General features: G+C 40.0%; 1 protein-coding gene and 1 long non-coding RNA gene across 2 annotated transcripts in view; one reads left to right on the top strand and one right to left on the bottom strand.

The window, feature by feature from the left end:
- The window catches only part of LOC142817966 (uncharacterized), a 41,124-nt gene extending 19,244 nt beyond the window's left edge, over window positions 1–21,880 (top strand). Inside the window, exon 2 of the long non-coding RNA XR_012895445.1 lies at window positions 20,283–21,880. This is a non-coding gene — a long non-coding RNA (uncharacterized LOC142817966). The remainder of the gene's footprint in view (window positions 1–20,282) is intronic.
- LOC142817964 (uncharacterized) lies at window positions 7,217–17,076 on the bottom strand. The gene is made up of 8 exons (XM_075896030.1): window positions 16,836–17,076; window positions 16,073–16,183; window positions 11,443–11,513; window positions 10,443–10,589; window positions 10,272–10,359; window positions 8,771–8,929; window positions 8,500–8,706; window positions 7,217–7,431 (listed from the first exon to the last, which is right to left on the bottom strand). The coding sequence occupies exons 1-8, from the start codon at window positions 17,010–17,012 to the stop codon at window positions 7,243–7,245; spliced, it is 1,149 nt and encodes a 382-aa protein (XP_075752145.1). The 5' UTR covers window positions 17,013–17,076; the 3' UTR covers window positions 7,217–7,242.
- Window positions 21,881–23,662: the final 1,782 nt, after the last annotated feature.

Below are 23,662 nucleotides of genomic sequence, written 5' to 3'. Positions count from 1 at the left end.
TTTGATGAGGTAATTAAACGAAGAAGCCCTTGGCAATACAATGAAATCTGCTCACACGACATAAGGTAGATTGGAGGTCACCCGGAGAAGTCGTCATGATGCAGGTGACATTGAATAGGCTGGGTGTGATCATTTTCATTAGGTGTACCTTAGTGACCACGGGTCATCTAATGAAACAAATTGTTGTCTGTTATGTACGCTCGTATTTATAATATGCGTTGTTTTTAAAGACAGTTCGAATTTATGAAGTATTTTGTATGTGAAACATTGACGAAGATCTTTCGAAATCAACAAAAATCGAAATCAACAACAACGCAGTAGTTTGTGAAAAATGGATTGAATTATTTATTTTTTTTTTGTAGTTTCTGCCTGGAATTGAGGTTGTTCCTACTAATTTCAGAACCCAATTTTCCGATTTCATTGAAAACACCGTCGGCGAAAATTTTGTTCCCCATCCCTTGAGCAGATACTATCACTGAAGCATGGCTGACGAATCTCATTGACCGACGCTCGTTTCCGGTAGCCTTATGTTAACTCTTTTCCAGCGACTCTAGAGGCCACCTTGCTAAATGCATTGGCCACCTTAGCCCTTAAAGGGACACTGAACGAAACCTTTGCCGCCAAGATTTCCAGCCACATTAAAAGGCTGCATGCTGAAATGGATAGGCGCAGCCTTCGTTTCTGGCATACTATAGGAAGATGATAAATCTTAGGAGGAGGAGAGATAAAAAAAAGGAAAAGACGCAACTTCTTCATTATTTGAATGCGTTTTTCTCAAACTGCCACGCCTAGCGGCCGCGCGCACCGGAAGCTAAAGATGACGTTACACTCCAGAATTCGGCATGCCAACAATGCCGCCAGTCGCCCATGTCTTTCTCGACCCGTTAAAGAACCCCAGGTTGTCTAAATTTCCGGAGCCCTCCACTATGGCGTCTCTCATAATCACATGGCGGTTTTGGGACGTTAAACCCTCATATCAATCAACCCGCTCAGCTTCCAATAGTTTACAGAACCATAACGACCATTACTGACACCGAACAATGCACCCAGCTGGGGTAAGACATCAGCGCGTCTTGGGAAGGACGAGTGCGTGATACTACGAGAGGTGCAGAAAGGGAATTAAATGGGAACACATGCACCTTCCATGCGCCTCGGCCAATGTGAGGTCTATTCGCCTCCCCGTGCGCTGTCTGGTTTGTATTGCTGCCGTTGTCGTGCAGGGGACATTTCGACAAGAGCAGCAGCAATGAGCAGCGGAAACGAATACGAGAATGCAGGTGTCGCACAAGCCTTAGAGTCTGCTGCCTTGCAAGTTGTGGTAGTTTTGATTAGTGAAGGTTGGCACCGCTTTACGTTGCATGGTATATGCAACAGCCGGAAAACGTTCAATGGCGCACAGAATTCATGCGAGTCTTTGAAATCCTTGAAAACCCTTGAATTGAAAAAGTTCTTTTTAAAGGCCTTGAAAGGGCTGAAATTTTCGCAAATCCTTGAAAATCCTTGATTTACCTTTTTTAAATAAACATTGCCACACATTTCACAGTGCATTATTTGTGATGCTGTAAATGTAGCACGTGGCATATGTAATGTGCCAATCGCAAAAGAATTGAGAACATCAGCAGCCTTTGCACGGAAACAACACCAGGCATCCTGGAAACTCGGGAAATGGCAGCAGCAAACGGATGAGAAACACAATAAGAAATATTGCATTGAGGAGGAGGTCGATCTGCTAACAAAAAAGGAAAAGAAACTAGAAGCCACTTTTGAGTATAACAGCTACAGCAGACTCATATGTAGAAAAGACAGAGACAGTTAGCTACTTCACGTGCATTATCTAGTAAAACAGCATTAGCAAGACAGCCAAGACCAAGCAGCAAGAGATAGTGGATATTGATAAAAAAAATCACAAAAAGCAACAAGGCATTGCATAAGAACGGTTCCTTAGTTTTCATATCTGAATAAAGGTTTGCAACTTGTGTCATACTGAAAGTGCTTACATATGGAACTTAAAAAAAAAACAACCAAGAATGAAAGTGTCTAAAGAGAAAATGTCATGCAGTCATGTTTTCGACGCCCGCTACAGTGATTTCAGTGAATTCTGGTCAGTTCAAGCATTTATCCTCACCCGAACACATAGTAATTGAGTTTCTAACAGACAGTGTGGTCCTTGAAAACTTGCACACATAGCCTTAAAAGTCCTTGAGTTTTTGTCATGTAAACACGCATGAACCCTGGGTGCACTTGTTCGACGCCATTAAAATAGACACGAATGCAATCGGCTTTGTAGTCTGCTGAAGTGCCAGATATATTGCGCAGCACGTGCTCTGCACTACGTCAAGAATAGATGAAGGGAATGCGTGAACTAGCCTTGCACGACTGCTGCACTTTTTTGAAACGAATACCATGGTGTCGATGCTGAACGAATACATACTCAAATAGGCTGAGTTAGTAATGTATACCAACACAGCTTTGACAGCTAATGCAGACAACATAGCCGACCTAGAATATAGAAGTAAAGAAGAACTAAAAACACTTGCATGCTGCTTACAGCGAACAGATTAAGACCTAATACACAGAGAAGCAAATACACTATTTTTCACTTCCCTTACCAAAATGATTTCAACTTACAATGAACAACTACCAGCTTGAGCACGTAAAAGAATTTAATTATCTAGGAGTAGCATTCAATAGGCAATTACACTAGAAAAAACAAACTGTATGTACTAAGCTAGCATCTGGCTGCAGTATGCTACTGGCTTCTGTATCAATAGCAGTACACATTCTTTATTTTTCGATTTGTTCATTGTCACCTATCATACTGCCTAAACTTCTAGGATGGACCTTTAAAACTTACCCGATTCTATTTGCATATTACAAAAGCGAGCGCTTAGACTGGTAGACAATGCAGCCTATAATGAACCCAGAGCTCCTTAGGTTCACAAGTTGGAAATTCTACCTTTTGATTACATATGGCAACATAAAACTGCTGTAACCATCAGTAATCTTATTGCACTCAGAGTACCTTTCTATGCATCGATCTTTTCTTCCTGCTCTCGCATCCCTAGATGCATGACATCGTACAATTTCAATCTTCCACCTACTAATAACATCTATGATTAACGCTTACTGCAGTTCATAAGAGCCAAAGTGTGGAATAGCATTCGACTTCAGATTAAAGATAGTCAGGCTATTTCAAATGCACTTAAATATTTGTTCGATGTAGAACAATAGTAACTAATTATGCATAAAAACTTCCACATAGCTTGATATTTTGTCTGTATTTGTTTTGTTTTTTCATGTGATGATGAATGGAATTTAATAATGTTAAAATAATACAATTTTTTTTTACGTGCTATCATGCATTCACGTCACCTTAAATCCTCATAAAATCTTTCGCATATTCTTCTTTGTTTTCTTAAAAAGCAGTCTATTTGATGTTGTAATTTTCATACAAATTGTTCTTATGCTTGTATAACTTCTCCCATTATACCCCCTGCTAACTTATGGCTATGGGTCTAATCAGTGTTGTATATTTACATGAACTGTATACAAAACAACCTCAATGAATCTTGAAATGACTAATAACGTCAGGACTCACGATCGCATACCGCCACAGCGCGCTGACAATCGATCAAAAGTACAGCCAACTGTTCAAAAATACGTAAAATGAAACTTGTTTCTATGAACAGTCGCGTCTTCTGAATAGGATTTCACTGTTTTTGTCAGTTTTCCCATTTTTGTTCAGAACCTCTTTGAAAGATTGTAGATATCTTAAGATTCAATAAGTTTATTTTGTGCTTTTGCCTATGATTATTACATATGAAAATTGTTCGAACCCACAATGTTACCTAATCAAATGGAGACGTTTAGTGCACCTTTACATCAATTTCCCTTGCTCGTGCATATTCTTTCGAGTTTCTTTTTATTGCAAACTTGTGTTTGTGTGTTGACATATTGTCACAGTGATACTCGAGTCTAAAGGCATATGACGGTAGGAAGATTTTAGAATGTAACAGATCAAGAATATGTCACAATACATGAGTGGTAATCAATTGCCAAGAGGGTTCATTGACAAGCATATTAAAAGAGCCTAGATAAGGTTATAGACATTATTCCTTGTGAATGCAACTACAGGATGCCAAAGCAAAGTGCACATAGCACATGAGACAATAAAAACACGCTTCTTTGGAAAGTTCATAAGAAACTACAGACAGCACAGAAAGTTGCTAATTATACTAATTATTGGCAAGTATACACTTGATTATACTTAAATTCTGCAAACAATGGTGTTTAAACATCAATGTTAACATTACTGCAAAACTTTTGTAATTGCTGAACTAAAGCAGCACTTGCCTTGAAGTAATGCTAGCCACGCCATTTTCAACAACATAATTTGAAAATGAACGCAGAGTTCACTCCTCATACAAATGTATTTTGCATTTACATTTCTCAATTGAGCACAAAATGACAGCAAAATGAAAACTTACCATGTGTTCCTGACACCGATGAAATCAATGCACCAACTATGGCACTTGCCGCTGGGCTGGTTTGATTTGCAGGGTCGATTACTTTGACTTCGAAGAGCGGTAAGGGATGCGATAGACCAGAACAGAAACAATGTGTACGTGATGCTCAGATCAACCTTATTCCCTGTGCAAAGTTATCCTGTGATAGCACATGCACTCCAATCATAGGTTTGATGCGAGCAAGCATAACTTGGTGTGGTGCACTCTGTTTGAGGGTCTTGCTGAGGGTTCATGCTCTGCCATTGAAATTCAGTCTTCGTCCTTGCAGGTATATTAGCAAACATATAGCCATTTCATTGTCGAAAAGCTCTTATACCAAATTCATAGCTGAAAAGACTTACCAAGCATGCCAGTGCAACTTGAAGCTTAATTGTGCAGAAAATAAACAAGCACTACAGAACAAGTGTACAGATCAGGGAATATGAAAGCACCTTCACTGACTTCATAGAGAGAAAACTACTGAATATAACTAACTATGCCATAAACAACTTGCAAAGCATGCCTGTTAACCCTTTGCAGACAGTGCAACATGGCTGCAGTGGTCTGTAGACATGTACTGCTTAACAATTTATTGTGTGGTTGATTGGAGCGTACTTTTCTTAGTACATTACTTTTTAAGCCAGTTGCAAAAATACAGCAAATTACCATTGTGCCGATCCTCCTTTTTTGCTCACTGTGCTTAAGGGGCATGGACACTTTTTTTCAGAGCCGTGTTTACTCTGCCATACAAACCTACTGTATACAGAGATGGCTCTGAGGAAGTGTGACGCTCAGCAAATGCTGATAAGATATTTTATATTGATAATAAAATAAATTTTCATGCGGTGCACTCCTCCACATCGACACTATCTCAACGTCAGGCTACACTACTAATACTGGCGACTTCACGCAGCTGTCAGGCTAGTGATGATGTCACGCACGAAAACATACGGAAAAAAAAATGGCAGCTTGAACATAACCTTCACAATCATCTGCTCATGCTGTGCAGTCACTGTCACCCAAAGTACCTGTGAAACGAGCTTTTGATGTCTGGAATGGTGTACGTACTCGCAAGTAGAAGATATATACTTATCAAAGGGCAAAGGAATCATTTGATTTTGAATTTGTCGTCATGGCATCAATATTCTGCCGTGTAAACTCTTGCACCAGTGAAATGGGGGACAATAGGAACAAGTTCTACCGATTCCCATCTGATGCTGCACTGAGACAAGCGTTGTTCAACTTCATGTGCTACGGCCAAGGCCCAGACTAAACACTAACCAAGCGAAGTTCACTCTGTTTGTTGCACCTCACTGCAGACATCTGCATGCGCAACATCCAGTTGCTTACCGACTTTGAATTGTCGACGAAAAACCTGCACCTTAGAAGCGATGCCATCCCAACGTTGTGCACCCCTGCCACGACAGGTGCCACACGTGCAGCACGCAGCAGACGATCGAAGAAGTGAAGCGCGGACAAGGAATGTCACTAAAACTTGTACGTGCACGTACTACTGCCTGGTGGTGCTGCTCATATCATGTCATGACGTCAGGTTACAGTATGAATAGAAAGTAGGTGTAAAAGCATGCTGTAATTAATGCTTCAGGGCACACTCACATTTACCAGTACATTTCCTATGCTCTCGGAGGCTTGGCCTCTCACTTGACAAAAAATAATAAGTGGAAAATTCCCTTCAGAGTGCTTTCAGTGACAGTGCATTTTCCAAATCACACGTTCTTCATTAACAGTGCGTAATCTGACAAATAACAATGAGGTTTTACAACTGCACAATACCTTTTGAAAAAGCTTTTGCGGTGTTGGGGTACCTTCACTGGAATAATGGGCGAAAAAGGAGGAGCATTACTGTGTGTACTACTTTTTCCATAACTTGTCAGAGTCTAATGCACCATCTCTTAAAGAATTGGTGAACTTTTTACTTCAGATATGAATCTTTTAGTTTCAAATTACAATTAATGTAAGGTGGTAAAAGGTTTTGAACTGCAAAGGCTTAAAAGGACAAAGCAGAAAAAAACAAAGCAGTCCTGTCATAACTATCACAGGGATGAACTGCGATCAAGAAGATATGAATTTATGTTGTATACTTGTAAATTAACAGAATATCATTTGTGCATCATGCATTTGTTGACTTTACACAACTGTGACTTTTGTACATGCCATGTGTTAATTAGTGTAAAGATGGAAGCTAAATAAGGCAAGATCTATTCTGTTTAACTGCTTGCCTTTGCTGTCTTGTGCTACTGTATTCATGGTTGATTAGAAAGCTAGAGAAAGTATAGGGGGTGTATTGAGTATAGGCAATTGCTGTCATGACTACTTGCAGTGCTGACTGACACTCCCCCAATTTAAATGCACACATGTACGCCATAAAGTGAACTGCAGGATGACCACCACGGCACAGCTTCAAACACGTTATTCGTGTCCAAATCACAAATTTGATCCATTCCAGTGAAAAGTTGCCTCGTAATCCACTTTATTTTTTCCCTTTTACGTTACACTCTGACCACTAATAACCTCCTCTATGCTTTTCTAGACTCGTCTGCTAGTTGTCATTAATATCTAAAGAAAGAAAAATGTGCACTTATAATTCCCCTTCTTTTGTTCATAATGAATCATCGCAAGCTAACCTGTCACTAGTGCTTTTGTGACTGTGCCAAGGCAATAGTAGTCAATGTTTGTGTTATGTCAGTCTGCTGATAAAACTAAATAAATTAACGTTTCAAAAATGAAACTTACGTTTTCGACGCCTGGCACTTATACATGATAATTCCACTTGAAGGACTTCCTTCAAATCTTTCCTTCTGGCCACCATTGTACCATTAAGAATGAGGCACAGCATTCTCTCAAAAGCTTCGTCGATGGCTTTTAGCCCGTCTTTTTTGACCAAAAGGTTGAAGTCATGAAGAAACTTAAAAATAGACAAACAAATTCATGAGCACAAAGAACAGAACTTAATTTCTAAGAACCATATAAATACAAAGAAAACTTAATAGAGAAAATGGAAGATGTTAACTATGAATCCTGCTGGGATGGAAAAATTATCAGAAAATTCAGAAAGCGAACAAACGTATGTCCTAAAGGGTGAACTTTACTAGTTTTCGAAGCTGAATGCATCATAACGAAATCAAGCGTATACAGTTCTTTGAACACTTCTATCATTTAAAAAAAAAAAAAGACCTGACACTTTTTTTTCAAATCATCTTTTGACTGCCTCAAGCCAACCCTTTGCTTTGTCTATATTTTCTGTGCACATTGATTGTATGCCCAAGCAAAGAAAACTGGAAATGAATGACAGATCACAGCGATAAGGTCCAGAAGGGATATGACAGTAATGAGCTACTGTTCAGTCCAGTGTGATGCTATCACTACAAGTGATGTTGTATTTGAACAGTCATGTAATAAACACTGTTTCATTATCGCTAGCAAATACTTCATCAGCAGTTACACACTTTGTGATGATGCTGATTGCATTCAGCCATGGTAAGACCTGCAGAACCTGAATTCATGTGAGCAATTAAAGTGAATAACACTATTTACCATGTTGATTCGAAGTCCACAAATCTCCCTTTCGTAAAACGCAAGCATAAACTGTAAAAAGCAGTCATGCAGTGTACTATAAACAATGGCGCACGGCAGTACTTGAATGCTCCGAGTACCACTCACCAGCCCTTCACCAGTCATAGGCCATTTTAGAAGTCAGTGGCATAAGCCACTAACATGCATAAGGCATGTGCGAAAAACTGCACCAAGAAGTGTGCACTCTAGGCTGATATCAGAAGCCAGATGAGTAACAGAAAATGTGACAAAGAACATAGCAAGACTGGAGGACTGCAAGCCGGGCCAGTTGGTGACAGTACATGAGCATATTTTGACACAGCGCACGACTACACGAACACGACAGAAGGGGGGACAAACTGCAGCACTGTGGTTTGTCCCCCCTTCTTGTGTGTGGTCGCTGATGCTATAAATGACTTACCCATTCAATGTCAAGCAAGTAGGGGTATTTTTCAAGCGCATCAACTGCCTTCATTTGGCACAAGCTTTTCATTCTTTGTAGGTGCGTAAGGCCCAGACGGCAGCGTACTTGTTCAGCATTTTCTGGCTTGGTCCACTCTGACAAAAGCCATGCTTCATGCTGCGCAAGGCTTGTCTCATCTTCACCTGTGGTTTTCAGGCTTTGCATCTGCATTTTCAATTGAAATGGTCACTACTCTAAATAGGCAAACTTGAAGTTAAGAAGTACCGACCAAAATGCCATTCACTCTGTTTTCTGCAGGCACAACGCCCTCCAAAGCTCTTCTTTTGGACCCTCCTCCATACTTTTCTCTGGCATTCATGACTCGGTCGACTTGCAGCTTGCGCCTCTCGTTTTTAAATTTATTTCTTAGATGCAAGACCCAGGAATCCTGTGCATAAAATTTTCACAATAAGAAATTCATCTATTTCTCGCTGTAGCTCCTCCTTTTTTTCATTTTTTTTAAATTCTGGATTGACTTTACTGAACCTTGTTAAGTCTATGTATATTCATGCGCTGCTTTGAAATGCGCAGACAATTTTATGGGAAAATATGTTTTCATATAACAGAGAATTTCGTGCTTCCCTTCTGCGAAGAGAGAAAGCAAAACAACTTCAATCGATACTGCAGAGTAAATGAAGCTCTTAAACAGCGACTAGGAGTCCTTCGGCACTAGTGGCATCTTCAGCTTTTCTGATCGCTTGTAGCTGGTCCTGAATTTTTTTGCAAGTCTAAGAGACTTTCAATGTAACTCAGCAAATCTAAATCTGAAATTGAACTTGAATGTGCTAAAATAAGAATGGATGTTTAAACATGACTAAATTAAAGTTATTGAATGTTGAACATTCGTGACTGAACTTCCCGCATAAAATTGACATATTCATGGATGTTTATCATAACTTTACTTCAAGGGGATGTGATAACACCGGCGTTCAGTTGACTTTATAGTTATTAGTCCAGTTTATTGTAATAGGCTTATTTACTTTGTAACTTTCAAGTTTAGAAAAAACTTCTTGCTCCCAAAAAGCACATCAAATGTTTGATATTGCAACATGGAATCAATAAGGACCCTGCAATTGAAAGCTCGGCAGGCTACCATATATTAATAACTATATTATTATCGCAGCAATTCCAAGCTCCAGTCTTAGCTTATTTAGCCCAAGTCCACACTTTGTACGAGGATGACTGCAATGCAGGTGACAAGGCATGACTGAATGGGTGTGCCTAGCAGACGAAATGTTTGCAAAGCAACTGAGCCTGACATCACGCTTTTATGTGGAGAATTCGTCAGCTGTAACACAATCTGGAGGTGACCGCAGGTAGCGCTCCCATCACTGAAAATGGCTGGATTGTAGACTTTTAATTTGAAATCGTACTAGATACCAGTGATATAAACCAATAAAAACGATAGTTATTCGTCCCTCAGTTGTGCTTTAGGTCGCAAATCACTACTAGGGGGTCAATAGCTACTCGTTGATGCAAAAAAACTTGAAATGAGTAGATTTGATGTCAGTCCTCCTGTAAATGTGAATGCTTTACAAAAGTAAGTACTACTTATTTACTATGTGGACTGGTGCCAATAGTTGCTGAGGTATTATTACAACCTTATTGGCTTTAAGGCTACGTGCATCTTAGGAGCTTGCAGCGATTATTGTGCAAATGCAGGTTTCTAGGTAAAGAATGTGCTGTAGCACATGACAAAATAAGAGAAACAATGGTGCAACTATACTTACATGGCCACTGCCGCATGTGTCTTCCAGTTGAGGGTAGAGTCCGACTAGTTTGAGCCCAACATCGTGGTAGAAGCGCCGCGATGGGTAGCTGCAAAATGTTTTCAGGTTTGAAAAAAACAGATGTGGGCGATGACTAACTCAAGCTCATAGGCAGTCTCATTGTTGTCTTACATTGTGTGTTTTATCATTTCTTGAAACAAGGAGTCAACAATCCTCGCTGTGGCAAAGGAACTGATGCTGCTGTTGAGGTTCAAACTAGAATTTAAAAAACTCAAGTCTGGTAGTGTAAACTTGCTGCCGCTGTCGTCATCATCACAGCTGAAACGATCATGATATAGTCTTTTAGCAAGTGAGAAATCATGTAATACTACAGGCAGTAGTGGTGAAAAGGTCACATTTTACTGGCAATACAATGGTCATTTTCGTTTTTTAATGAGTTTAATACATGCAAATGGTCTGCATATTTCTTCCCAAAACATTTCTTGTGCTTTTAATATTAAAAATAGGGCTTTTATTATAATCATAGCTACCTTTGCCTGCTTTGTATTTATGTGGATGAACTCACAAACTATGCACTTGTGATGACGAGTGTGATTTGGTTCACATAATGAGAGTGCTCCTGAGAAAATCCTGCTATTAATCTGCTCAAGTTTCCACTGCAGGGAAATGAGTCAGAAAGCTCGGCCTCTGCTTGCAAGCACTAAAATGACATTTATGCTACATGACAATGCTACGCCTCTTCAGCATCTCTGTGTTTGGCCTTGTGGTCAAACACATCTCTGGACCACTGGCAACAATGCTTTCTCACTACCATTGATGCAACCATGTCCTGATGATTGTCAGGTGGGAAGACAAACCAATCAATTGAGTGTCAGGAAAAAAAGAGGGAAGTTTTCAAGGGCCTCCTGAATCAAAAAATGAATGTAACCCCGCTATTATGGCACCATTTTTAAAAGTGCTCATGGCTTCGTGTTAAATGCAGATTCATGCACAGCTATAAGACCTCCACTAAATCATGCTCTCTTAGACTCTGAAAGGATCCTAACAATCAAGCTTGTGCTGTATTCATGCTAAACCAGTGTCATGCTGTGCTGTACAGAAAAATACAATGATGAATGCTTGATGCTACAACACTTTTACAAACATTGTCTTTTTTAGTAAGATTTTTTACCTAGCTATAATGGTGAAACTTTGCTCAGCAGCTTCTTCGGAATTGCTGTGGCCATTGCCTGGGACAGTACGCTGCAAAATAAGGAAGAAGTTTGCCAAGTAATACATATAACAGAAACTTAGTCTGTGATTATAGCTATTTATAATTGCTGTGTTAAGTGCACAGCTTACATTTTCACTTTTCTACAACGAGCTGCAGCAGTTAACAAGAAAGTTGCGTCCCTTCGTGTAGGTACTGTACTGTATTTATAACAGTATGTCAAAATTCTTGGCACAGAACAAGCAATTACCTTATTATGCAAACTGTGACTGCCTGACTGATCAGTGAGTTTTATTGCAGAAGTACCAGACATTGCCAAAGCATGCCATGACTGTCCCTTGTGCATAGTACACAATCTAAACATGACAAATAAAATGCAATGTCACATGTCTGTAGAAACGCATTAAATCGGTTGCAGAACGAGTGCATTTTGTAGTGTTGCAATTACAATTTGCCGTTCCCCCAGTGGAGAAGGGGAACTTGAGTAGGCGAGTACGAGCCCTCCACTCCACTTGCTTCCCACACATTTGTGAAGTTTACACTACATGTGAATGTGTCATTTTGTAACGTCACCCTGATGGGAGACAGATAACCATTGCCGATTTTTTAGTTTCCGTAACAGCCGTGTAAACATGAAGGGGTTGATTCCCCCTATGAAATTCTACTGATGCCAATATAGATGGTACAAAAAAAGCAGAGAACAGGCAAGGCTTACTGAAGTGCTCTGAACAATGTAAACAAATACTGTTGCCTGTGCTAGCCATGTGTGGTTCGAGCTCACGCGTGCGAAGAAAATGAGTATCTGCACAAAGCATTGAACATAACTAGAGCTCATTTTCGCTTCACAATAGCAGGAATCAATTGAGTAGCTGGACGATACACGTTCTGTCCTGACTGCGCCGGCACTGAAGCAGATGTAACTGTACAGTGGGTTCAGATTTAATCTTTTCACCAACAATACGAATTTATGAAGCTTTATACAGTGTAGTGCCGACTTAAACATTTCAAATTGCTAGTGAAGCCGCTAATAACAGTGGCAAGCCAATGTCCCGAAGTTGCAGCTATTTACGAGGGCTACGGAGGCCAGTGCTTCGAGAAGCATTCGCAACAAAGCATTGTTGTAAATGGAGCACACCCACCGGATGTAGTTTTCAAAATTTAGCCTTGTAAATGATGATAAATGAATGACATCCTTGGTCCTATAAATGGACATCAATTTTTTCCTGTGTCTGTACATATGTGACTACTTGAAATATAATGTAACTCAAACACAACAGATCATAACACTAGACAAAAAAGTCTGGACCCTGAGAGTTTTGTTTTAGCTGTATAGTGACAATTTTGATGTAAATGTGAAAAGGGTAAGGTGAATAAATGATTCACTAAATGCACTTTATTTCTAATCGGTTTAGTAGTTTTTTATGAAAAAACAATTTTTAATCTTCATTTCATCCACTTCACTATTTTTCAGAATTTCTGTCTGTTTTTTTTATTAATTTATTGAGAACAAGTACAAAATTGCCAAAGGAGACATGGCCAAAGGCAAACATTGCCTGACTGGGTTGTACCACCCATACAGCAGCAGCAAAAAACGACATTTACAAATATAAAAGGGTACATAAAAATCAAATACTAAAACTGAGATCAATATTACACAGTCATATAACACTGAAAAAGAAAAGAAAACATAGGTACAATTTTAACAAAAAAGTATGCACGGACAACTCTCGAGCAGAAAAAAAATGCATTATACTAAAAAAAAAAAACTAGGAACAATTTGTAGGGCTCACAATCCACACGTGGGAAGAAAAAATAAAAAAATAAAAACAATACATAACAGTGATAGAGAATCAAGTTATTCTTTTATTTGCTTTAGTCCTTTGAAAATAATTATTATTTTATTCTTTTTTGATAGGCTTGCTTCCTAATTCCAGATCTGAGGAGACCTATGGTAAAGGTATAGCCATTGAGGAAATTTATGTCTCAATTAGCCGAATACAGTTATACAATTAATGTCCCCTACGTCAGACATAGCTTCATCATCTGTTTGTTTTATTCAAGGTTGTATCAAACAAAGAAACACGTAGCACTTGTCTTGCAGAAATGTAGTAGACCACATGTGTCAAACAAGCATGCATAGATGTTCAGGTAAAATAGAGGAAAGGGTGGGCTGACTACAGAAGAGAGGGTTAATATGAGAAGACTATCACTGAAGCAGATTAAAGTAAAAGCTAACCAATTTCTATTGCAAAATAAAGCTCAAAGGATTTGAGCATGATACAAGGTGCTTTGACACATGTCCTTGGCTTCTTCCAGAATTGTCAACGTCTGCAACATTAATTTTTTTCTAGAGTGGACAGGAACAGTTCTCTTTAAAAAAATAGTTTGCACGAACATTTTTTTAGAAGTCTACCTTAAATGTTGCAGTTCCTGCAGCTAAATCTGCATGGGTGTGGGCCGCTCATGTGCACACGTGTTGGCAGAGGATCAGAAAAATTGTAGCTAGCTAGACAACGTTTAGGTAGTGCTCTCGGCCTCTCCAAGGCTGACAGGCTTGTGTAAAAAAAAAAAAAAAGTCAGGCCTGCACACAACGTGCAGGCCGCAATAAGCGAAAGGTGGAATAGCAGTCTTTATAGACCATTTTTTAAGCATTATTAGGATAACTACTGCAAGTAGACTTAGCAACCACTACATTATATTCTTCGTTTTTATTAGGTATGAAAACACCCGCTACACCATTATTCGTTCTTCTGCCAAGAAGTGACCTACCCACTACATTACACAATTCACATTGTGCAATGCCTAGTTCTTATTTTCCCCTTATGAAACACTATTGTGCATGTTAACGTGATTACTTCTGCGAAATGAAGCTTGCGTATGTTCTGTTTCCAAAGGAATTTCAAGCAGTGGCGTGGCTCAGTAGTATAATACTGGGCTGCAACACAGAGTACCATGGTTTGAATCCTAATATAACCAAAATATTGTTGATTTACAGTCTTCTAATTTCAAATGATAGCTGTTACAGACACTAGTGGCGGCAGACAACTACGGTGCGTGCCAAGAACGGCTTTTGTTGTGATCTCATAAAGTTGTAAAATATCGACAGAATATAACTGACCCCAAAGAACATTTTGGTAATCAAGCACAGGTGGAAAATTTTTTGAATGCACAAGAGGTGTAGTGCATTCAAGGTCCACTAATCCTGTGTCAATTTGTACTTGCAGGGTTTATGTGGGTCCTTGAAATCAATTAAAAACCTTGATTCGGAAATTTGTTTTCCAGGCCTTACATGTATTGAAATTTTTCAAATCCTTTTTTTTTTATTTCTAATGAGCATTGTCCCGTATTTCATAGCATATTATTTGTGATGCCATGAATGTAGTAGGTGGCATATGCAATAGGCCCATCACAAAAGAAACCAACACTATGCATTTTCAGGAACTCTGAGAAGGCAGGAGCAGGAGGATAATAAACAGAAAAAAGATATGTTTCATTGAGGGGGAGTTCGAAACAGTAGCAAAAAAGAAAAAGAAACTAGACACCGCTCAGAAGGAATGAACAGCTATAGACTTGCATGCAGAAAAGGCAGTGACAGCTAGCGACTTGTCATGCACCAAGTCAAACACCATTCGGAAGACTGCCAAGACTAAGCAGCAGGAAACAATGGACATTCGTATGAAAATTCAGGAAAAGTGATTACTGCAATACTGAAAATGATTATTCATGCAAGGAAATATGATCGAACTTAATAAACAATTATTTCGGGCCAGTTGGTATGAATCCGTCTTTGTAGGAAGCGCACGACTTCTAAACTTCTGTCTAGTGTTCCTGTGTATAAGTTGAGGCTTTCCCACCCAGATATGATTGAACGTTCTCCAGAAAGAAAATGTTATTGCAGCCACATTTCCAATGTTTGCTCGAGCGACCATTCCCTTTTTCAATAAATTCCAGTTACTTGAAGCCTCTATCCTACCGTGAAACATGTCTATTACATTTCTGACCGACGTTGTGGTCCTTGAAAATTCACAATCATTTTCTTGAAAACCCTTCAATATTTGTTATGTTAATGAGTATGAACCCTGTACTTGGGTCCGGACGGACCACACGACTGATAGAGCAGCATTACACCTGTTAGCAGCTGGTAAAGGCTAGTCATTTGGCCACACATTGCAAAAAATGTTCCTAAAGCTAATTTTTGAAAACGTGTGTGTTGTTGGCAGCTCCAAATATAAAAAAAAAACACTGTTGGGAAATATTAAAACAAAAATTGTGTAATGTCTTATGTATCTAATCACATCTTCTCTCATGCTGAGCCCTGAGTAAAGCATTTGCTAACATTTACCTCATCCTGCTTCAGCGATGATGTCCTCCTTTCATGTTGACCCTGAAAGCCCTTCTCTATATCCTTTATCTGAGCATCTATGCATGCTTGTTTGCATGTAGTTGGTAGTTTGCACTCAGTGTCCTTTCTTCTCTTTTGTAATTTTTGCAGTTTATATATAGTGCTAATTTAACTATGAAGTAATAGAGGCACGCTACAGGCAAATTTTTCATTAAAGTATTTCAGAATGACAATATGCGACACTTTACCTCGCGTGTTGTAAACAGTTGGCCTGCTTTTAAAGTCCGGATGATGGCCAAATCAGGAATGCTGTCCTCATCAACCAGGTCAAGATATTCATTGAACTCCTTGTCGAGGACCTGTGCAAAGCAGAAGACATCGTCTGCTGAAAGAATGTCAGAGTAATCTTTTCACACAGCTGAGTGCAGAAAGAGAGCAAGCGCGGGCATCATTTTGCTTCTTATTGGTCATTGCTACACGGCCCAACTGATCCGGATAAAGTTTAGCGCAAGTGTCAGCCAAATCATGTACTGAAAGCCTGATTTCTATCGGGTCTGATCACAATTATTACCGGTATCACACAGGGGTCGTTGATCGCGATCAATCCCAACCGAAGATCAAATTTATCAGTAGTGATTGTCTCCCTTCTGCAGCTTGCGTAAAGGAACCAATCGCGATCGTCACGATCCAGACCAAGCCTTATCGCAATCAAGTGACCGTGTAGCAGCAACTCATTCAACTGAACCAGTATCGCTTATCGCTCCAGATTGTGATGAATGAAAAGTGCCCATGTGACATCAGTGGCAGGCGCCACCACGTTTCGGGGCAAATGATCGTTAGATCGCAAGTGTGCGGTATTGCGTAAGATGCCCACCAAGACATGATCGCGTGAACTCGCATGCGTCAATTGAGTATCAGCATCATGCTGCGTGTACTCATGTTGCATTGAACTCAACGTGCATTAACGAAAAAAAGAGCAACAGAGGGAGGGGGGATGATACGATATCTTACCTGAAATCTGTCATTGTCGCAGTCTATCTCAACGGACAACAGTTGGCACTTGCTCACGGCGTCTTTTAGGCCACGCAGATTCGCCTGTTCGAGTCTGAGCTTTCTTCGGGGGCCGCCGTTGCTTACCGTCAGTAGACATGTCACTGTTGTGACCGCAGATTCATGTAATGTTGCCATAGAGCTCCTCAAAACAACGCGCAAGAGTTATGGCAACCACCAACTCGTGTTGCACCCACCAACGATCCGGCGCCGCAATGAACGCGCTTCCCGCCAATTTGATCATTCGTGTTTCCGGCTCCGGTTGTTTCTTAGCCTTCGAAATAACAAACGTTGGCATTTTGTGATAATAAACGCGTCAATCTTAAAAAGTAAGCTGGGAAATTGCACAAAAGTTTTGTTCATATTTGTATTCTTGGCTCAAGATTGTTTTTATGTGGCCAGCACCTAAACGCTTAGCCTTCGAGATTAAAGTTATTGTAGCTCAGAAGAACGTAAACAGAAAAGATCAAAGTCCTCTAGCGTTAATTCAATGGTTTTACAAGGTAGCGTCAGACAAGCGGGATAAATATAAATACAGTGAAGCGCACGCGTATAAGTCATTCGTGGTAAAGCAGCGGTGTGTGTGTAACTGTTGCGGCTGGTGGGTATTGAAGCAGCACTGATTGATTGATATGTGGGGTTTAACGTCCCAAAACCACCATGTGATTATGAGAGATGCCGTAGTGGAGGGCTCCGGAAATTTCGAACACCTTTTCGCCTCCATTGAAAATGCAGCCACCGCAGTTGGCATTCGATACCGCGACCTGCGGGTCAGCAGCCGGGTTCTTTAGCCAGTAGACCACTACGCGGGGTGGGGGGTGGGGAGGGGGGTATTAAATCAGAATAAAACAGCGCTTCACACACAGGATGAAGTCAGAGCTACAGGCTCCGTGTTGAACATAGTCATCCAACGCCGTGCCTGCAGAGGGGGGTGGGGGTCACGCAGCGTCCCGCATAAATAAGTCAATGTATACGGAGTAGACCTGGACCTCCCTTCACCTCCTCACCTTTTATACGGCTTGGGAGCCCCCTCCCCTTTTCCTGCGGCTGTGCCCGCATCTACGGCGCAGAATATCAACAAAAGTTTAGTTTATTGCAAATCAAAAGCAACGTGTAAGCAGTGGCAATATGCACAGATAACAAGACAAATGTCAGCATACATTTCAAGCAAGTCGCGATAAACAACAAGCAACAGCGATAAATATACCTCGTGCACCTTCTCAGCGAGCTGTCTCCGAAGGCACGCCGCCTCAAGAACACCGTATTGTTGAATATGGAAAGTTTCGCTATTCTCATGTGCCTGCTGCTGAGTAACTAAACGCTTTTCAATAATTAGATGGAACCTGTATTATTCCCCATTGTCAGCCAAGTTATCTGGCACGGATTCACTGAGCTAGCGAGCCAGTTCCCTCGGCCGATTATTTATACATCCTCATGTATGGTCAATTTAGCAACGCAGGGTGATAAATGGCATCTTCTATGCTGCAGTTTATTTGCGATGAAAGTTTAGCAAGGGCTGCATCTGTCATCTTCACCTTGTTCTGTCTCAATTTTTTGTCACTACCGGGAATCATTTTGAGACAATTTTCCATGAATTTTTGCTGTGGGGACAGGTTGTAGTCGAGAAAACACGTTATAATGTGACAGGAATGTAAATGCAATATCTTAGCTTTGCCACAGCTAGCGTGCCTGAATTCTCGTTTGTTTCGGCTGCAAGCTAACCATACAAATGAAACTAGTTTTGGATTCAAATGTAGGTCAAGTTCAACTTGATATTTCAAAATTACCTAAAATATGTCTACCTAGAACCAGTATAATACCATTACTTTTGGCCAGATTTTTAGGTGATAAAAGCATGGTTCGTCCTTGCAGGCCAGGCAATAAATGCATGCAGATGTACATTGCCTCGGTTCAAACTGCTGCAATGGGTGTTGATGCAGCAGTAATGCCAATCGTAGAGATTTATACCTAAATCTAGGGATTTGGAACCTCTTCTAAGAATTTGCATCTTTTTTTTTAGATCTAGAGATTCTTGTAATGCTCTGTAAATGTCATATTAGCAGCCTCACAAAGGCAATACTTTGTAACCACGCTCTTTAAACTAAAAAGACTGTAAAAATGATAATTTTGGCTATTTTGATGTTCTTTCTACTTAAGAAAGTCTTGCTGTTCTGCTGGCCCAAGTGAAGGGGCAGCAGTTCTGTGATGTCATACCATATGCTCAATACTGGAGAAATTAAAGTCAGTTTCATAAGAGTTAAGCATGCACCTTCATGACATGGGTGCCTTGAGTGACTGGTGTGCTGTGAAACAAAGATAAATTTACTCAATGCATGCCTTCACTGAGCAATGTCTCCATGGAAAATAACCAGGAGGCTTAGAGAGGACTAGAGCAAAAGTAGTATTGAAAATTGGGTAAGGTGGGTCTCTCTCTCAGCCCCTTATCACATAAAGTGGCATATTAATATTGCAAAACGGTGTGAACAGAGACAAGAGTTGTTTGGGTATTTTCAGTCTTTCTGACGTTTACATGACAGTGCAAAAGTGACTAAAATATTTGGCCAAACGAGAAGCTGATTGAAAATATAGAGGAAAGGCATAGCTATCATCCTGTAAAAGAGGGCCCTCATACATGTAGCGGAAATAATGCAGCAGTAATTACAAACTTGGAAAAGTAAGTTTGCAACGCCACCTTAGCAGTTGCAGGTGCATGAAAGGTGCTACAAACTTGCAGTTGACCTGAATGAACACACAGAAGGATTGCAACCTTTGTCCTATTTTCACTTCCTTACAAAATCTTTTCCTGCTAAGACACTAAGAATGCTGATAATATGTTGAATTCATCAGACCTGCCTTAAGGAATATACGTGCCATACAAAATAAGTGAAGTTAGCATAACATTTGAGGTTGGCTTTCACCACTAGGGCAGTGAGGGCAGAACAGCTATTCACTTGATGACATTCATTGCCAGCCAGTCACTTTGTAGGAAGTATGAGACATTAACAGCTTGTAAAACTGTTCTTTTGGTGTTGCAGCTTACTATTTTATAGCAGGGGCAAGAGGCAAACAGCCCTATAAGAGCTGTTTGTTTGTTTATTTATTTCAAGTCTGACTCACTTGGAATAGATCAATCAATCTATGTATTTTCTTTTGATAAGAGGAGTACAGGGCTAAAAGCTTGAGAGCTTGACGAGCTCACGGACTATCAAATCACCTATTCTCTAGCCTTCAGTCTCTATTGTCTTTGTGCACATTTCTAGAACCTCTGCAAGCTCCTTTTATTCTCACAACTGCTACTTTGCATAGCTCTCTTTTGGTGCCTTATAATGTAATAATAAAAAAATTACAGCCCTGGAATATGCATGCTTTATATAAGTAATACTGAACTTTTCTTTACAATATTTTCAGATGCCGGGAATACGATGCTTCCAGTGCCACAAGTGCAACAAGAGAGAAGTAACACTCAGATCACTATTCAGGCATTTTCATGCGCACCATGGGCATGAACGCAACTGGTTGTGCGGTATCCAAGGATGCATGAGGACTTGTATCACATATGGAGCTTATAGAAAGCATGCTTCGAGGCAACACGCTGAGGTTTTTGAAAATGCCAACTTTCTGGAAGACAGTGCATATAATGTATTTAATCATGATGTGACATTTATTACAACTGAGGTGGACACTGAGGCTTTGTTAGATGACCCTGATGTGCCAGGAACTTCTCGTGCTTCTGACACAGAGCATCGGCAGACAAGTTTGGCCAGCTCATCTTGTCATCAGCGAGACTTTTTCAATCAATTTGCAATGATGCAACTGAAGTGGAAAGAAGGAAGAAGGCTACCAGATTCAACTTTGCAAGACATATCTACAGATGTTGTCTTGTACATGCAGGACTTTTTTGAACACCTTTTATTAGAATCTTCTGAAGCAAAAAAAAAAGCAGCATCATTTCTAAACCATCAACTTGAACAGCTTCTCAACAAAAAGCAACGAGAAAACTATTGGAAGTTGTGCCTCCCTTTTGTAAAACCAGAGGAAATTTTCATTGGAAGAGATTCCCGAGGGAAGAAGGAGACATACAGTTATATCCCTATTTTAAAGGCACTTGAAGCATTAATAACAAAGCATTCTATTGATTGGCACCAGTCGGAAGCAGCGACCTCAAGACACTATCTTAAGAATGTTTTTGATGGGAGTGCATTTAACAATCATGCATACTTTCAAGGTGACACTAAAAAGATCTGCATACAGTTGTATACCGATGAGTTTGAAGTATGTGATCCACTTGGCAGCAGACGAGGTAAACAAAAGATGGTGGCTGTTTACTATACTGTTTTGAACATGGCAGCTGAAAAAAAGTCGAAGCTTTCATCCATACACCTTGCGATTCTCGTCAAGGAAAAGCTTGCAATAAAGCATGGCTTAAAAAAAATATTTGAACCGCTTGTGAATGACATAGCAAAGTTGGAAACAGTGGGTATTACTGTTAATGAAGAGGTTCATAAAGGAAGTGTGTTTTGTGTAACAGGGGACAACCTTTCACAACATAGGCTTGGTGGCTTTAAGTGTAGTTTCAGTCATGGCAGGATTTGTCGACACTGCATGGCACTACGCCATGAAATATCTGGCAAGCATAGACCATCTGATTTTGTAGAGAGAACCCCCGCTGTGCATAACCACCACCTATCACTAGTTGCACAGGGTCTTAGCTGCCTGCCACTGTATGGAGTGCGTGGTGAACCTGCGGTTTCATTTTTTGGCTTTGAGCCCACCCAGCACCTTCCACCTGATTTAATGCATGATTTGCATGAAGGCGTTATTCCATTTTTGTTAAAACATGTTATTTCTTTTTTTCTGAAACATCACATCATTAAATTAGAATTGCTGAACACTGCAATCATGACTTATCCCTATGGCCAAAATGACAAGAGAAATAAACCTGAAACATTGTCTGCAAGCATGTTCCAAAAGAAGGGCACGCTCAAAGGAAATGCTTCACAAATATACTGCTTGTTTCGCTATCTACCTTTTTATGTAGGTGAACATGTACCAACGGGTCACAATGTTTGGGCATTGTACCTTTCGTTCAGAAAAATTGTTGACTTAATCATGAGCAAGCAAGTGACAATAGAACAAATTGCTTATCTTGAACGGCTCATCTCATGCTTTTGTGTTGACTTCAGAATTCTGTTTCCAAACACTCCAGCTCCATGCAAACTGCATTACATCATACATTATCCAAAGTACATGGTGATGTATGGACCACTTGTTCATCTTTGGTCAATGCGATATGAGGCCAAACATCAATACTTTAAAGACTTGGCAGTAAAATTAAGAAATTTTAAAAATATTACGTTAACTCTGTCAAACCGCCATCAAACATCTGAGATGTATCTTCACTCTTTTGAAGATAGTAGTGTGAAAATGGTCACTACAGGGTGCAAGCCAGTGTTGCTGGAGCAGTTGCCTATTGAAGTGCAGAATTACATCACTGCAAATGCTATGGACACTAGCAATGTGTTCTCTCTGGTATCAGCTGAGATTCAAGGAACTCAGTATGCTGTTGATAGCGTTCAAGTCACGAGCATGTCTGATGATGGGCCATGTTTTGCCACAGTAAGAGATATCTTTTCTGTTAGACGGCAGGTCATTATGTATGCACAAAAACTTCAGACCATCAAGTTTGATGAGCACTACCATGCCTATGTTGTCAGACGGTGTCCTGAAGTCATTGTGATAACAGATATTTCAGGTCTTTATTCTAATGAACTGAGTATTCATACATTAGGAAACAAAACTTTTATTTCAGCTCGGCATGCATTTGCAGAAAATAATTGAACCCCTTGTGAATGACATGGCTAAGTTGAATACAGTGAATGTTACTGTAAATGGAGAGGTTCGTAATGGAAGCGTATTTTGTGGAACAGTAGATAAATTTTCAAAAAGTAGACTTGGTGACCTTACGTGCCGTTTTATCAGTTCAATTTGTACTGGGCTTCAGAAATGTTTTGACTGGCTTCTTAGTAAGTCAGTACTCATGTTTTTTTTTTTTTTGGTACCATTCATATTGATAGGAACTTCCACATCCCTTCGAAATCTTTTTTAAGAGACACTAACAAGCAAAACGCTTTTTCACGTACTAGTAAAGTATGATTTCACAGTCCCGAAAACACCACTTTTGGTAACGCGACATGACACGTGGTAAGCGAGAAAATGCGCGAAAAGAAACTGCGGGTGGAGACGCCACCTGGAGATTCCCGCACCAAACACTGTGATGTCGTCAATATTTGAAGGCATGTACTGGGTCCTGTGTAATTCCTAATCCATAAAGTTAGAGTACATTGTAATATGTGAATGCCTAAATATACAAAGCCTCAGAAAATTTCATCGCGCTAATGTCACGAAAATAGGAAAAATACATTATGGAATTTCTTACGCAAAGGCTGGAGATTATGGTGCAAAATTCAAGAATCAAAACGTCAATCTTGATCTTCTCTACTAATAATGAACCTATGATGGTCAAACGTGCAGCATTGAAGTTCTCAGAGAGCAGTTTAGCAATCTAAGGCAACTAGCAGAGTGACTTGTTGGGTGAGTTGGTTCATTCTTACTGAGCTTATGGTGCAAAAAAAAACAAGTGCAAACTGTCAAGTGAATTTATTTGTAAAAGCGCACACATATATATACAGGTATATGTACATATATATACTCCCTGCAGTGTAACGAGAGATTTGAACAAGGTGTCCCCATAAAAGACGCCTTATGGTCTAACAATCCATTGTTTACAC

This window comes from Rhipicephalus microplus, chromosome 5 (genome assembly GCF_043290135.1).
Source record: "Rhipicephalus microplus isolate Deutch F79 chromosome 5, USDA_Rmic, whole genome shotgun sequence".
Classification (NCBI taxonomy): domain Eukaryota; kingdom Metazoa; phylum Arthropoda; class Arachnida; order Ixodida; family Ixodidae; genus Rhipicephalus; species Rhipicephalus microplus.
This window is presented reverse-complemented; position numbering and strand designations above follow the sequence as displayed.

What these genes read in the sequence shown, in the direction of transcription:
- LOC142817964 (XM_075896030.1), bottom strand. Translation starts at nt 17,012, where the DNA reads ATGGCAACATTACATGAATCTGCGGTCACAACAGTGACATGTCTACTG. An exon ending in AACTGTTTACAACACGCGAG is followed by an intron (nt 11,514 to 16,072) that starts GTAAAGTGTCGC and finishes CTTATTTTGCAG; the next exon opens with CGTACTGTCCCAGGCAATGG. An exon ending in AGTTTCACCATTATAGCTAG is followed by an intron (nt 10,590 to 11,442) that starts GTAAAAAATCTT and finishes TGATCGTTTCAG; the next exon opens with CTGTGATGATGACGACAGCG.